This window comes from Bos taurus, chromosome 6 (assembly GCF_002263795.3).
Source record: "Bos taurus isolate L1 Dominette 01449 registration number 42190680 breed Hereford chromosome 6, ARS-UCD2.0, whole genome shotgun sequence".
NCBI classification, from domain to species: Eukaryota; Metazoa; Chordata; class Mammalia; order Artiodactyla; family Bovidae; genus Bos; species Bos taurus.
Genome location: NC_037333.1, coordinates 99504869 through 99519538, shown reverse-complemented (window position 1 = coordinate 99519538; position 14670 = coordinate 99504869). Strand labels below are relative to the sequence as shown.

Below are 14670 nucleotides of genomic sequence, written 5' to 3'. Positions count from 1 at the left end.
GGCCATTGCTGAGTTTTCCAAATTTGCTGGCATATTTATTGTTTTTGATGACCATCTTCCAATTTCTGTACATTGTCCTACGCCCACTGGCTGTACTGAAATCCACCAGATCATTTCTGCAGTCAGACCTAGCATCACTCCTGTCAGACTATCTCAGGGATACGAGAGGCTGCCTGGGATGGTGTAAAAGCTTTGGGGTGTCTAAAGGGCCCAGCGCACTAACCGACACACCATTGATGCTTCAGGAAGAAGCTTAGTTCCTTTAACAGAAGTGGGTTGTTTTTTCACCAAACTGGTAGAATTTGAAGGAAAAGCTTCATTTTTTTTTTTTTCCCCTATCTTTGGAACTCATGAAAAACTGACTTCTCAGCTCAGGGAGTCTTTATTCAGTGTGCCAAGAAATGACCTACATACTAGCTTTCTTCTTCTCTATTGTGAATACACATTTGTAATAGGATATTACAGTGTTACCAAGATTTCATCTTTTCATTTATTGAAGGAGAGTCCCAGCTGCACCAAAGTAACAGATTTCTCTTCTACCCTGTGGCTTTTGTGATTGGGCTCATTTTATAAAATTAAGTGGGTTCCTACCTCTTGGTGGAAGGTATAGATTTTGTAAACAGTAAGAGGTAAGAGAGTGGTTATCACCTCCTCAGATTACAGATAGCTTTGACATAGAATGCAGCAGGGCTCTGCTGAGTGTGTGAAAGGGCTTCCACCTTCACCACCAGATCACCTTGGCCAGTCTTCATGCCACCTTGAACTCTTAAAGAGGCCTCTGTTCAGGGCATTTTTTTCTAGGTCAGCAAGCTCTGGATTCCAGGCTACCTCATAAACTACCCAGTCACTAGTCAAAGCACTTAGAACCAGTGGTTCTCGAGAGCTAGACCAAAGATTCGGTTGCTTCTGAAAGGAGCGTGTCCTCTGCTGGGAGTGACGTTTCTCTTCCCCATCTCAGGGGGACATCGTGTCCTGCGCCGGCACGTACATCCATGTGTGGAGCATAAACGGGAACCCCGTCGTGAGTGTGAACACGTTCACAGGCAGGAGCCAGCAGATCGTCTGTTGCTGTGTGTCGGAGATGAACGAGTGGGACACGCAGAACGTCATCGTCACGGGACACTCGGATGGCGTGGTCCGGGTAGGTCCGCTGTGAGCACATGCTCCAGGGTGTTTGGTGCCCTGGTTCACTCGAAGCTTCTGTACCTGTCCGCAGGTGAAGACACCTGGAGGTTGTCCTGCTGTTTAGCAAACTCGCGCTCAGATGTAGACCTTGGCCACTGGGTTATCAGACGTGGGGAGCATCAGTGACTTGGCCTCTTTTTCCCCCATTAAGCAGATGTGTTAGTGCTATTGACCACTTGACACAGGATCACTTAGACACCATTTCCCTGTCACGCTGCAATTGCTAGAAATGTCAGCTGCCCAAGTATTGGCCTTTCAGCCCGTCAGAAGGCTTCTTAGGGAAAATGCGAACCGTCTCTTCTCTGCAGAGAATCACAGAGCTCGATCATGCTTCCAGGGCCCTCACATCATCCATTTCTTTCTTGTCTCAGATCCTGGGCGATTTTACTGAATCCTAGATCCATTTATCCTTTTCTTAGTTTTCATGTGTTGAAAAGAAAGTGAAATCACTCAGTTGTGTCCAACTCTTCACCACCCCGTGGACTGTAGCCTACCAGGCTCCTCTGTCCATGGGATTTTTCCAGGCAAGAGTACTGGAGTGGGTTGCCATTTCCTTCTCCAGGGGATCTTTCCAGCCCAGGGATCGAACCCAGGTCTCCCTTACTGTAGGCAGAAGCTTTACTGTCTGAGCCACCAGGGAAGCCGATGCGTTCATGCATTGGGCCTCTACCAAAAATGGAATCCACAGACTGTTGACCTTTTTAGTCTGTTCTAATACTTAGGTGTTTCTCTCGGGAGATTTTTCTTTATGTCCTTCTTTAATTATGCTCTGTAAAAGGAGAGAGCAGATGGTTGCTGCCCTTGTAATCACAGTCATAAGCAGAGCTACACAATGAAGCCATCGGCCACTCCCCGGCCACACTCTATTCTCAGACTATGGGCACACCCCCAAAGCCACAGGCCTGCAGAGCAGCATTCCAGATTACTCCGTCTCTGAGGCATCATGAAGAGCACCCTAGCCAAACATGTCTGAGGCTCCTACTTCCTGTACAGCTTCTTGGAGGTGTAAAGTATGTATCAGTGTATGCAAGGCTCACAGGGGTTTTGTAGGAAATAAGGAAGTGTACATAGTTTAACTGTGTTTCTGAAATCTCTTTGACCCCATTCCTTTTCCCTTGACTATGAAAAACTCACTGACATCTCATGCAACACAGTCTGGGGAGAACTGTTTAATTTGTAAGCAGTCCCTGCCACATTTTTCAAGATACAGGGAAACCTGACGGTACATAATAAGAGAAATCAGGTTACCTATGTAACCCTGAGAATCCATCTTCATGCAGTAACTCATAAATTGTTTCTGTAATCTGTTCAATTGTGTTGTTTTGTTCCCATGCTTATTTAAATTCAGTTTTGGAGAATGGAATTTTTGCAAGTTCCTGAAACACCAGCCCCTGAGCCTGCTGAAGTCCTCGAAATGCAGGAAGACTGTCCAGAAGCACAAATCGGTATTGAATACTTCTAAGTTTTGCAGTAATTTTCATGTTTCTTTTTTTTTAATCCTTATGAAAACCTACATCAACCAAGGTGAGCAAGAGCCGGAGGTCGGACATTGCTGTCAGAAGTGGTCTTAACCATCTGGTGTGCAAAGCAGCCTGGCAGGCTCAGAGTTCTCTGGTTCATCAGGCAATGCCCCGAGTGGTAGTGTCTCATGGTCAGCTTTCGCATCCCACGATACATACAGTTACAAGCTTCCCAGAATACCAGAGGCTTGGCCTTTCCATTCCGAGAAATACAAAGCAGGTCCAAGAGTCCACTGTCCAGTGAGTCAGGGAGCCACACCTCAGTGCCACCCATCACTTGAACAGCTCCATGTGAGTGACAGGGCAGCATCATGTTTGTAAACTATTCACAGAGACAGACCAGAGTCCATGCCCTAGACCCCCTCAGAACGGGCTTTCATCAGTCAGAAACCTGGTGATCTGTATTCTTGTTTTTTAGTCGCCAAGTCATGTGCGACTCTTTGCGACCCCATGCGCTATAGCCCACCAGGTTTCTCTGGCCATCGATGTCCCAGGCAAGAATACTGGAGTGGGTTGCCATTTCCTCCTCCAGGGTATCTTCCCAGCCCAGGGATTAAACCCACATCTCCCGCATTGGCAGGCAGGTTCTTGGTACCACTGAGCCACCAGGGAAGCCCCAATCTTTGTTCTGTATCTGCTGTTTGTGAAGCACTTTAACATTTTCCAGTGAAATATAGATTTATTTGTGTGTGTATATATACACACACAGAATGTTTGGAAATGACACCAAATAATCAAGCTAAGGTATGCTTTGGGTTACTGAGTCTCCAGAGAAGTACCTCTCGCTGATTTAGATCAACTGGTCCAAGACTCTTCGTAGAAAGGAACGGGGCTTTAAGTTCAATCTCTAGATGATCTCTCCATGACTAATTTTTGTACATTGAGAATTCAGCATGAGTTTGACAATATGAGGAAGTTGCTAAGGGAAAAGACTTACTATCAGAAAGACACAAATCCTTCTCCTTGTAAGCTGACAGTAGCTTTTATTTTCTTTGCCAGAACCGATGAACAGGACATTGTAATGCTTGTATTACTTTAATGTGTGTAAATTTCCACATAGACAGTTGCAGCTCCACTAAGAAGAAAGCCATCTGGGTGTTTGAAGACCTACACTCAGAATTCAGTTGTTAGTATTTGAGAGTTAATAACTGTTGTGTGTCAGACATTGACTGTTCAGTCTAATGAGAAGTGTGTCCCTCTCCCTTCTTCTTAACAAAGCTTGTAAGTGAAAAACAGGGAAATACAAATAAGGAGAGAAGAAGGGGTCAGATTCAGGGAGGAGAGACATTTGTATGTCTTCGTCCTCTTTATGTTTTCACATTGTGGACAAAGTTTGGCAGGAGTGGCAGAGGCAGAGAGCACCCCACAGAAGGGGTTAACTTGGGACCATGTCAAAGTGGTAGGACTCAAGGGCAGGGCCCCAGATGAAAAAGAGAGCTAGTGGCTCTCTGGAAATCAAACCCATGTCAAAGACCACTGTTTGAAGATTTCCATGATCATAAGCCATTGGGTTAAAAAAAAAACCCTGAAATTAGCCAACCAGATTACTAACGGTAGTAGAAGTGTTAATCGCTCAGTTATGTCCAACTCTGTGTAATCCCATGGACTGTCTCCTCTGTCCATGGGATTTCCCAGGCAGGAATAATGGAGTGGGTTGCCATTTCCTCCTTCGGGTGGATCTTCAGGTTTGATCCCTGGGTCTACTTCATTGCAGGCAGACTTTACCACAGGCAAATTAAGTATTTGTCTAGTTAAAAAATATGCGTAGTGGACTGGTGCTTGCTCACTTGTTTGTTTGTTTGTTTTTGGCTGAGTCAAGTTGTAGTTGTGGCACGCAGGATCTTCATTGACACACGCAGGTTCATGGGCTCCAGAGCGAGTGGGTTCAGTAGTGGAGGCACACAGGCTTAGTTGCCCTGCGGCGTGTGAGATCTTAGTTCCCTGACCAGGGATCAAACCTGTATCTCCATTGAAAGGCAAATTCTTAACCACTGGACCACCAGGGAGGTCCCTGCTCTCTTGTTCTTGCTCTCTCCTTTATTCCAGTTACGTATATTTGAAAGAAGGTGAAAGTGTTGGTCGCTTAGTAGTGTCTGACTCTTTGCAATCCCGTGGACTGTAGCCTGCCAGGCTCCTCTGTCCATGGGATTCTCCAGGCAAGGATACTGTAGTGGGTTGCCATTCCCTTCTGCAGGGGATCTTCCTGACATAGGGATTGAACCCGGGTCTCCTGCACTGCAGGCAGATAGATTCTTTACCGTCTGAGCCACCAGGAAAGCCACTTTTCCCTCTAGTAGACTATTGCAAGGGAATTGATCTGAAGAAATGCACAATAACAATGGAAAGAGGAGGAAGAACAAAATTCTCAATTAAGATTTCTATCCATAGTCTGTTCATCTGTGCTGTCATTATATTGACTGCTGTGTGGAAGGCACCATGCTGGAACTCCTTCTCTCCAACTGACCGCTGTCTTGCAGAAATAATGACCAAAAGTGATAGTTTGGGGTGATAATTTTAAATGTGTGAGAGCCATACAGCTGTTAAAGGAGCCCAGAAGAGAGAGTTAACTTTCTGTTGCAGGAACCATGTAAGATTTTAGAGAAAGAAGCATTTAAGATATGTCTTGAGAGAGAGGTCACATCGAAACACACAGATATTGGGAAGATGGGTCCAGGCAGGGCCAACCTGCGTGTGCAAAACTAGTTGCGAAGAGGAGCAGGGCTGCGTGGAGAGCAGAGCGGGCACGTCCAGCTAAGCTGTGGCCATGAGGCAGGTGCAGGTGGTGAGAAATTCATAAAGGCAGGCTTTGGCCAGAACGTGAAAGAATAAATGCCGATCTAAGGATCTGGGCCACAACAGTCTATGAACTCTGAAGTTCTACCATTTTGCTATCATACCTAACTGAAAATTTTGGCAATTTATTTGCCTTTATGACTTCCCAGTTTGAGCTAGTGATAAATAACCCTCTTACCAGTGAAGGAGACATAAGAGATGTGGGTTTGATCCCTGGGTCAGGAAGGTCCCCTGGAGGACGACATGGCAACCCACTCCAGTATTCTTGCCTGGAGAATCCCATAGAGAGAGGAGCCTGGCGGGCTACAGTCCACAGGGCCACAAAGACTGGGACATAACTGAAGCAACTTCGGATATTGTAATATTGAGCTTAAAATACTGTCTCTTGTGTCTTAACCAGTAGAGGAAAAATACCAGTGGGACAAAGCTAGATCTAACCATGATGTGTGTGTGTTTTCTAATTCCCCCAATGCATCACCCAGGGCAAGAAGCCCAGGACGAGGACAGTAGCGATTCCGAGGCCGACGAGCAGAGCGTCAGCCAGGACCCCAAGGACACGCCCAGCCAGCCCAGCAGCACCAGCCACCGGCCCCGGGCAGCCTCCTGCAGAGCCACAGCCACCTGGTATAACGACAGTGGCTCCGACGACTCCAGGCGCTGGTCCGATCAGCTCAGCCTCGATGAGAAAGACGGCTTCATATTTGTGAACTATTCAGAGGGCCAGAGCAGACCTCATCTTCAGACTCCCCTTAACCACCCCCACCCCAATCCCATCGAGGCGCGGAATTACAGCCGATTGAAGCCTGGTAACTCAGAAGTCCCACGTCTGTTTCTCAAGCGTTGTGGGTTGGCGAGGGTCGGTGGACTGAGGCAGAGCGCTGCGGCTCTTCTTTGCCCCATCCCTGTGACCGAGGCCGCCCGCCAAGAGGGCCTCACGTTTCTTCTTGTGTAAAGTGGACCTAGAGACCCTTGGAGATTCTGTCCTACAGTAGCATTTGCAATATGTTGGGCATTTTGTAAAGAAAAATAACCTCAAACCAAAACTTCATTCATTCACAAATTATGAAAGCTGTTGAAAATGGGTAGGCTGTGGATTACGGATAAATAGATAAAACTCTATTCACAGAGAACTTTACCTATGATAGCGTTAGGGGCCACGTCCTCAACTGGAGAAGTTGTGTCTTGTACTGAGGGTTTCCCCCTCTCCATGTTTGTCCTTGTGAAGGCCTAACTGAGTCCATGGTCAGTGTCAGGCTAGACTGCTGGACCTTTAATAACCAAGGCCGCAGTGACCAAGAACCAGAGAGGCTGCCAGAGCTGTGTTCGGCTGCACCCTGAAGTTTGAGGGCCCTTTGTCAGGGGCCACCTACCATACGTGGGCTCCCTTTCGCTTCATCAGTCATGCGTTGCCCTTTTCCACCCCAGGGTACCGCTGGGAACGGCAGCTCGTGTTCAGGAGTAAGCTGACCATGCACACGGCCTTTGACCGGAAGGACAATGCTCACCCTGCCGAGATCACTGCATTGGGCGTCTCCAAGTAAGTAGCCAGCTCTCCTGGGGCCCAGCCCAGGCGCCCACACTCAAGCCACCTCTGGGAAGCTCAGGTTTCATCTGTATTATCCTGTGGGGCTATACCAGGCACACCAGGACACCTGCCAGTGTGTGGATTTCACTTGTGAATTTCAAAAACCAAAAAACTTTGCCTTCTCTGTTCTTCAGAGATACAGCATGGTTTGATGCATGGAGAGTCGAGATGGAAGTACGCATTCTGGCTCAGTGCTGTTCTGTGCCTGTTCATGCTCAACCCCTCCCCAGCACACACATCCACTGGGGACTGGGGTCACAGGGAGCTGCGGCCACGTGGCGGTGACTCTGCCATGTCTCCTGCAGGGACCACAGCAGGATCCTCGTGGGCGACAGTCGGGGCCGGGTGTTCAGCTGGTCTGTGAGCGACCAGCCCGGCCGCTCTGCCGCTGACCACTGGGTGAAGGACGAAGGAGGGGACAGCTGTTCAGGCTGCTCCGTGCGGTTCTCTCTCACGGAAAGACGGCACCATTGCAGGAACTGTGGTCAGCTCTTCTGCCAGAAGTAAGATGAGATGCAAGCTTTCTTTCCTTTTAATTAAAAAATTAATTTTTGTTTATTTATCTTTAGTTGCTCGGGGTCTCTGCCGTGAACAGGCTTTCCTCTAGTTGCAGCGAGGGTTCAGGCTACTCTCTAGGTGGGGTGCTCGGCATCTTCTCACCGTGGCTTGTCCTCACCGTGGCTTCTTCTCACCGTGGCTTCTCCTCACTGTGGCTTCTCTTCTTGCAGAGGCAGGGCTCTAGGTGCACAGGCTTCAGTAGATGTGATTATGGGCTCAGTGGCCCAGTGGCGGGTGGGATCGTCTTCACCCAGGGTTTGAACCTGTGTCCCCTGCATTGGCAGGCTGACTTTTAACCACTGGACCACGAGGGAGGTCCTTGATGGACTCAAGGGATTTTCTTTCATTTTATCAGAACAATAAGCAATACTGCAATGCACACCATTATAAATGCCCTCTTCATTCACAAGCTGGAGTTTCCCTAGAGGAGATACCTCGGAAAGGAACTGATAGATGACAGACATACCCCTGAGCTTAAGCAGCTATTGCCACATTACTCTCCAGAACAGTAGTGCCGGTTCACTCTCCCTCCAGCGGGATATGTCAGTTCCTGCAGTGCTTATTCATACCTGGTACTGCCAAGCTTTTCCACTGTTGCCAATCTGATAGCCAGATTTTGTTGTTTGAACTTGCAGCGTTTCTGAGGTTGAACATCTTTTCACATGCTTATTGGCAGTTTTGAGTTTCCTCTTGGGTAACTTGGCCCATTTCCCTTTTGGGTTTGCTCTTCTGTTTTTTCCCACCTACTTGAGGAGTTGTTTTGTATCCTAGGCTCTGATCCTTTGCCTTATATATGTCTTGCAGATATCCTCTGCCAGTCTATGGCTTGTGTTTTTAACTTGATGTATGTTTTTTTCTGGCACACGGGTTTAGAATTTTGATGTAGTAGCATGTGTTACTTTTTATGACTTTTGCTTCTTTTTTTGGCCTTAAAAAATCTTTCTCTGTAGTGAGGTCATAAAGATGGCCTTGTTCATTTTCTTTTAAAAGTTTCAAAGTTTTGTTTTTCACATTTGGGTCTTTAGGTTCAAATCCACTTGGAATTTATTTGGGGGTACAACATGAGGTGGGGATCGCTTACATTTCCTGGGTATGAAGAGTCAGCTGTCCCATATGCACTGACTCTTTGGCATCTCTGTCATATACTGGGGTCCCACATATGCATGTTCGGGCCTTACTTTCCTTTTTTTAACATTTATTTACTTAGATATTTGCCTGCTTAGTCTCTCAGTCATGTCCAACTCTTTGTGACCCTTTGGACTGTAGCCTGTCAGCCTCCTCTGTCCATGGGATTTCCCAGGCAAGAATGTATCTTGTACGTATTTTTGACTGCACTGGGTCTTCATTGCTATTCGTGGGCTTTCTCCAGTTGCAGTGTGGTCTACCCTTCATTGCAGTACATGGGCTTCTCTTGTTGCAGAACACAGGTCCTAGGGTGTGTGGGCTCAGTAGTTGTGGCCCACAGGCTTAGCTTCTCCGAGGTATGTGGGATCTTCCCGGACCAGGGATTGAACCCATGTCCCCTGCATTGGCAGGCAGATTCTTAACCACTAGACCATCAGGGAAGCCCCAGTCCTTAGTTTTCATGGCAGACAACAGAAAAGATGCCCCAGGCAGTACTCACTAATATTTATATTGCCTTACTCGAAAGATGCTTTCACAGAAAACACAAAGTGTGTCATTGCTCCTGAGCCAGTCCTGAGCCTTGGCTTATTGGAAAAGCTACAGTCCTGGGTTTACACTGCCCGGGTGCTCACTGGGCTGTTGTCCATTGCGTCATCTCAGCACATTACTAGCCCTCTCTGAAATCACATATGAGTTTTGTAAAGCACCAGATGCAAATCTGTCAGTATAGGTGTTTAGTAAAAAGTGTTATCATAATTATATTTTTTTTCAGATTAATGTCTTAAACCTTTTCTCCTGAGATGTCTAATTCAAGGTGAGGTAGCAGAAAGTTGCTGCCAGCCACTTCTTACAGGAATTTCCATGATGGCAGAGGAATCTGTCTTGAGCTTCTGTGCTTTGAGACACTCACTCTGTGAAGCCTAGTGATCCGGTAATTTCTGGTAATCAGCACCTCCATATGTCTGCTGACATACATCTGTTCTTTGTAGTGTTTAATTTTCAAAGTACTGTTTACATGTAGGTGATTCTTTAAAGTATCCCAGGCCCTCAAATGTTGAATGGAGGCTTTATTTGAAAAACCAACCAAACAAGTGACTGATGATGACATAATGGGCATGGAAGGAATGCTGTCCCAGAGGGCATAGCCCTGCCGTGATCTTTTACCCTTGAGCTGTTAAGGGAGCTTGCCAGCATTCCTGAGGGTCTCCTCAAAGTCCAGTCCCTTAAACCCCCAAGGCTGGTGGCACTTCACTTATTCTCTGGACACTTCTACTGGTAGATTAATGGAGAAAATAAAATTTTCAGTCTTGTGAAAAGCCAAGCTCAAAGTGACGGAGTGCCACATTCAGGGTCATATCCTGCTTTATGCCAGGAATAAGAATGCTTTCTATAAAGAACTTGAACATCTCTGAGTGTGTATTCCACCTCAAGAAATTCTGTCAAGATAAACAGAAAATGAGAACATTTGGACCAGACAGAAAAGTCAAACTACCTGTTTAAGAAATGACTGAAGAGTGACTCAAAGTGTTTAAAAGCTCAGAAGAACTCTTCAGTGACCGACCAAAGTAGCTTTTAAAATGAATAGTAAGAGCTGTAACGCCCAGGGAAAATAGTCAGGCTCCAAGTAAAGACATTGGGATACCGCCCAGGGTTACAGGACATGAGGCAGAATGCCCTACTTCCGTCCTGCACAGGAAGAATGGCCTCAGAGCTGTTCACTTCCCTTGGCTTCATCCTGTAGGAGAATCTTTTTTTTTTAATCCTCTTTTGTGAAATAAATGCCTCGCCTTGGTCTATTAGCACTTTTCTTCATAGAATGAACAAGGAATACAGCATTCCTCTTGGTCCTTGGTCAAAAACCACATGACCCAGTACGGCCTCTGGCATTCTTCTGACACAATATGGTCTTGAGCGTTATGCTGCAGGCTGTCCATTCTGTTTTTAAATTAGCATTTCGGGGCCCAGTGGTCCGATGTGGGAAAAGATCCATAACTACTTGGTTTTGCCTCTTCTTTAGGTGCAGCCGATTTCAGTCAGAAATCAAGCGCTTGAAAATCTCCTCCCCAGTACGTGTCTGTCAGAACTGTTACTACAACTTACAGCATGAGCGGAGTTCAGAAGACGGGCCTCGGAATTGCTGAAGATTCACCCAGCTGATTGGAGACCACAGTCGCGAGACCCCGCTTCCCGCCTCCCCCGTCACAACTCGCAGCTCGGAGGGCATCGAAACAGTCTCCGTTTACACATCTCTTCACACCGTGCATCTGAAGTGTGGGATTCAAAGGGAACACTGACTAGACGGGCATAGAGTCCAGTCGTGGGGCAGGCACTGTGCAGATGGGCAGCACCTGCCGAGAAGACGAGGTGGTTCCCAGGAGCAACGTCTCAATATCCAACTCTCCCTTAACAGTCGCTGTCTCCAAGAGAAAATCCTCACGTATTAACTGTTCTTTTCTTGCGTCTCGTTTTTGTAGAGCTACTCATCCTCAATTGGAAAAATCAACGACTACAAAAAAAAAGAAGGCTTTTAGAAAACGGTTGTAAATCTGACTTCTTTGCAAGTAACTGTGTATATTGTAAATAGGTACAAAGGCCTTTTTTCTAAATAAGGACTTAACAGCCTGTAACATGAGACTTCCAACTAAACCACTAATTCAATGAAATACTTATGGTTTGTCTGACATCGCTCACCAATTAATTATAAATATGTTTTTTTTTAAATCCTCAAAGACATTATCTGTGGTCTTTTTTCCTTCCCCCTTTCAAGCCCAGCCCGTGTGCCCGATGTCCTTTCTCAAGTTGCCCACGGTATCTCCACTTAACCTAAGCTAGTAACCAAAACAATGTCATGTGGACCTTCTTTAGGAAACAGTGTGGGAGAATAGGAGTCTGGCCCTGAGATACCCTGGCGATCTTTGGGCATCTTGCACATGGCCACATACCACCTCGATGTTGTTCTGATGTCATGAGGCCCCACGTAGACTTCTCTTTGGACTGCCCTGTGGTCAAAGCATCCGTTCTTAGCACTGCGCCCTGATGGTCGGGCAATCCACGCAGTGCAGGAAACAGCCCTGCCTCAACTAATGGAAATATATTTGCATGTAACCCAAATTAGCTTCTCTTGCATAGAACATAAGAAGTATGTGTCTTTGGTGACACTAATGTTCTACTATAGCTTATTTTCCAAAAAAGGGTTAAAACAAAAGAAAAAAGTGTACAGAATTAACATGTAAACCTTGTTGTAAAACTGGATCATGTCAGAACTGCTTATATTTAACCTTTACCATTTAATGCCATCTACCTGAAAACAGTGAGATTTATACCGTATCAATGTCTATTTTTTTGTTTTTGCTATGAATATAATTACAGTATTTTAATATTTAGTTATTTAATTTGTTCTACTAGTTGGATACAGAACACACAAATCCAGGGAGACTAAAGCTGGTGGGGGTGAAGAGATAAGTTTCGTTTACAGAAAAAAAAGGCTTTGGTGGTGGGATTTTTTAAAATGTGTGTTATGTACATATATAAATATATATATAAAACAAATGAAACGATTAATCTAGATTTTAACATTTTCAGATATTTAGTGATAATATTATGAACAAATCTAAAAGCCCTGTGATTTGAAAAACATTGAAGCATTTATGGCCCAGGAAAGGAAGGACAGGCCTTCACACCTCTCGGAGTATCACACGAAGGACAGCGGCTTTGGCATTCCCGATTTTTCATCTTTAGGCCCTGGTGACAGGCACACTTATGCACTAAAATGCACATATATGCACATGCATTCAAGCATAGGCATTGGTACAACAGTAACCTTGTACCTAATGGGCTGAAACCAGCTTAAGAACAAATTTGTTCTTCCTGATAACTAGGTCTCCAAGAGAAAAATATAAAGGCTGCTTTAGTGCCTTATGCTTACTAAATTTACACCTTTATTTACTTAGGTTTGAGCCTACCGTCTATTTATGATTACATATCAAAATTGAGGAAAACACTTCCATTTCTAAAAGTTCAAGTATACTTGTTAATAAAAGGATTATTGGCATTAATACTTTAACTTGAAGAAGAGTTGTGTTCTGTTTTCCTTCCTGTGTCTCCCTCTCTCCCATCTTCCTCCCCCTCCGCCCCCAACCTTCTTCCTTCAGTTCTAATAAATAATGCTGGGTGTTCAGCAGTTGCAGGACTTGTGCTCTCACCTAGCCGTGGGCTTTGCCCCTGTCCGGACCTAGAGATGAGTTGTAGCAGTGTTATTCTACACTTTTTAAAAGAGGCGTCCTCCTTGTGTCCACGAACCATGTTTACCCCAAACCCAATGGCAGAGATGTTCTTTAAAGACTTGAATATATGAATGTCTGTACGTAGTTACTTAAAGGTTATTCCTCTATGTAATATGAAGTTATATGAGATGAACACTTTTAAACTTTCGGACACAACTCCCATAACTAGAAGGTGGAAACCAAAACCCTCATGATAGTATTTCCTCTGGCAGCTGGTGCTGTGGGCAACCGTTTTTGTTCAGTGGGGTTTCTTTTCCTTTTTGCTTTTAATGCAGAAATCACAAATCACTCACACACCCAAGAACACTCACTCACATAAACTAATCGTTTCTCTGGATGTCTTTCTGTGCTCCATGTACATTTGTTTACCAACATATATTCTCAGCATGTACACCCACCTTTGTGTGGTCCATGCTCTTTCTCTGAGAGTACCTCACAGGGCTTCTGCCTGATCTTTGTAGTGGTTTGTCCATCCATCCACTCATTCATCCATGTTTTCTAACATTTGTGTGTAGTGTGGCATGAAAATGTCATGCTTTTGAAGAGGAGACTAGCTGCCCACAGCAGCCATCCGTCTGGATAATAGCAAAACACTCTAGATAAGTTATTTTGCACTTTCTTATGTATAAAGTTGGTAGAAACTTATTTTTGCTTTGTATCATTTAAATACATTTTGTTTGGGTAAATGAACTGTGTATAAAATATTTATGCCATTAAAACTGTTTTTAGAAAGTATTTTTAATTTCAGCAAGTTTGGTTACTTGTTGCATGACTATTAACACAGCTGACTTTTTGTGTCAGTGCAATGTATATTTTTTTGTCCTGTTATTAACTTGTAAGCCCTAGTAATGGCCGATTATTTGTACAGCAACAGAAGTAAATTGAAGATACTGGCTAAGACTGGATTGACTGTGGACTTTTGTACTATATTGCAGAATCCAATATCTGTTCTTTGGTGGTTATGTAAAAGGCCTGAAGAATTACTCTCTTAGTGTGCAATCTGTGATAACTGAATGTTCATTGTATATCTGTCTCTGATGCAAAAAGGTAGAGTAACACAATTACAATACATGATTAAATGCAGTAGTCCAGATACTTTTTTTTTTTTCATTTCAGATAAATACCTCCTATTTACCACCCCCAGAAAAAAAAGAAAAAGTTTTTGAGCCAGCTCTTCAGAGAAGGAAAAACAAAATTGAGGTCCGGTAAAACTTGTGTGTAGTTCTTTTCTAGTTGTGAATATATCTTTCAGAAGCGCCTGCTTCAAGTCTCTGCTTGCAGAGGTGTTGGCTGCTAGGATCTGGCTCCAGTTCTAGTGCAATCCACGTTTTAAAGCCAGGCTTTCCGCATCCTGAGTTTCCCAGTGATGCTGGACTCCCGGGGCTGTGTGCACAGCCGCAGGGAGAGACAAGTGGCTCTTGGGAGACGTGACCTTCAGACTTGAATGAACCTCTGGAAAAGGACTACATCTCATGGTTTCGGCTCCTTTTCCCTGAGCTTTTTCTCCTGTCCATCATATTGTGAAATGTAAGCAATGATAAACTATATCTCTGTCTGTCTCCAGCCCCTGCTATATTCACATCAGGAATATTCTGCTGTCCTGCCCTCTTTCCGGAAGCAC

At 45.0% G+C, this 14670-nt stretch overlaps 1 protein-coding gene across 1 annotated transcript in view; it reads left to right on the top strand.

Annotated features, from left to right (window-relative positions):
- The window catches only part of WDFY3 (WD repeat and FYVE domain containing 3), a 306558-nt gene extending 292426 nt beyond the window's left edge, over positions 1-14132 (top strand). The window contains exons 63-68 of the mRNA XM_015471703.3: positions 959-1141; positions 2534-2630; positions 5981-6304; positions 6924-7035; positions 7389-7586; positions 10784-14132. Coding sequence (XP_015327189.2) covers positions 959-1141; positions 2534-2630; positions 5981-6304; positions 6924-7035; positions 7389-7586; positions 10784-10907 — 1038 coding nt within the window. The 3' untranslated portion in view covers positions 10908-14132. The remainder of the gene's footprint in view (positions 1-958; positions 1142-2533; positions 2631-5980; positions 6305-6923; positions 7036-7388; positions 7587-10783) is intronic.
- Positions 14133-14670: the final 538 nt, after the last annotated feature.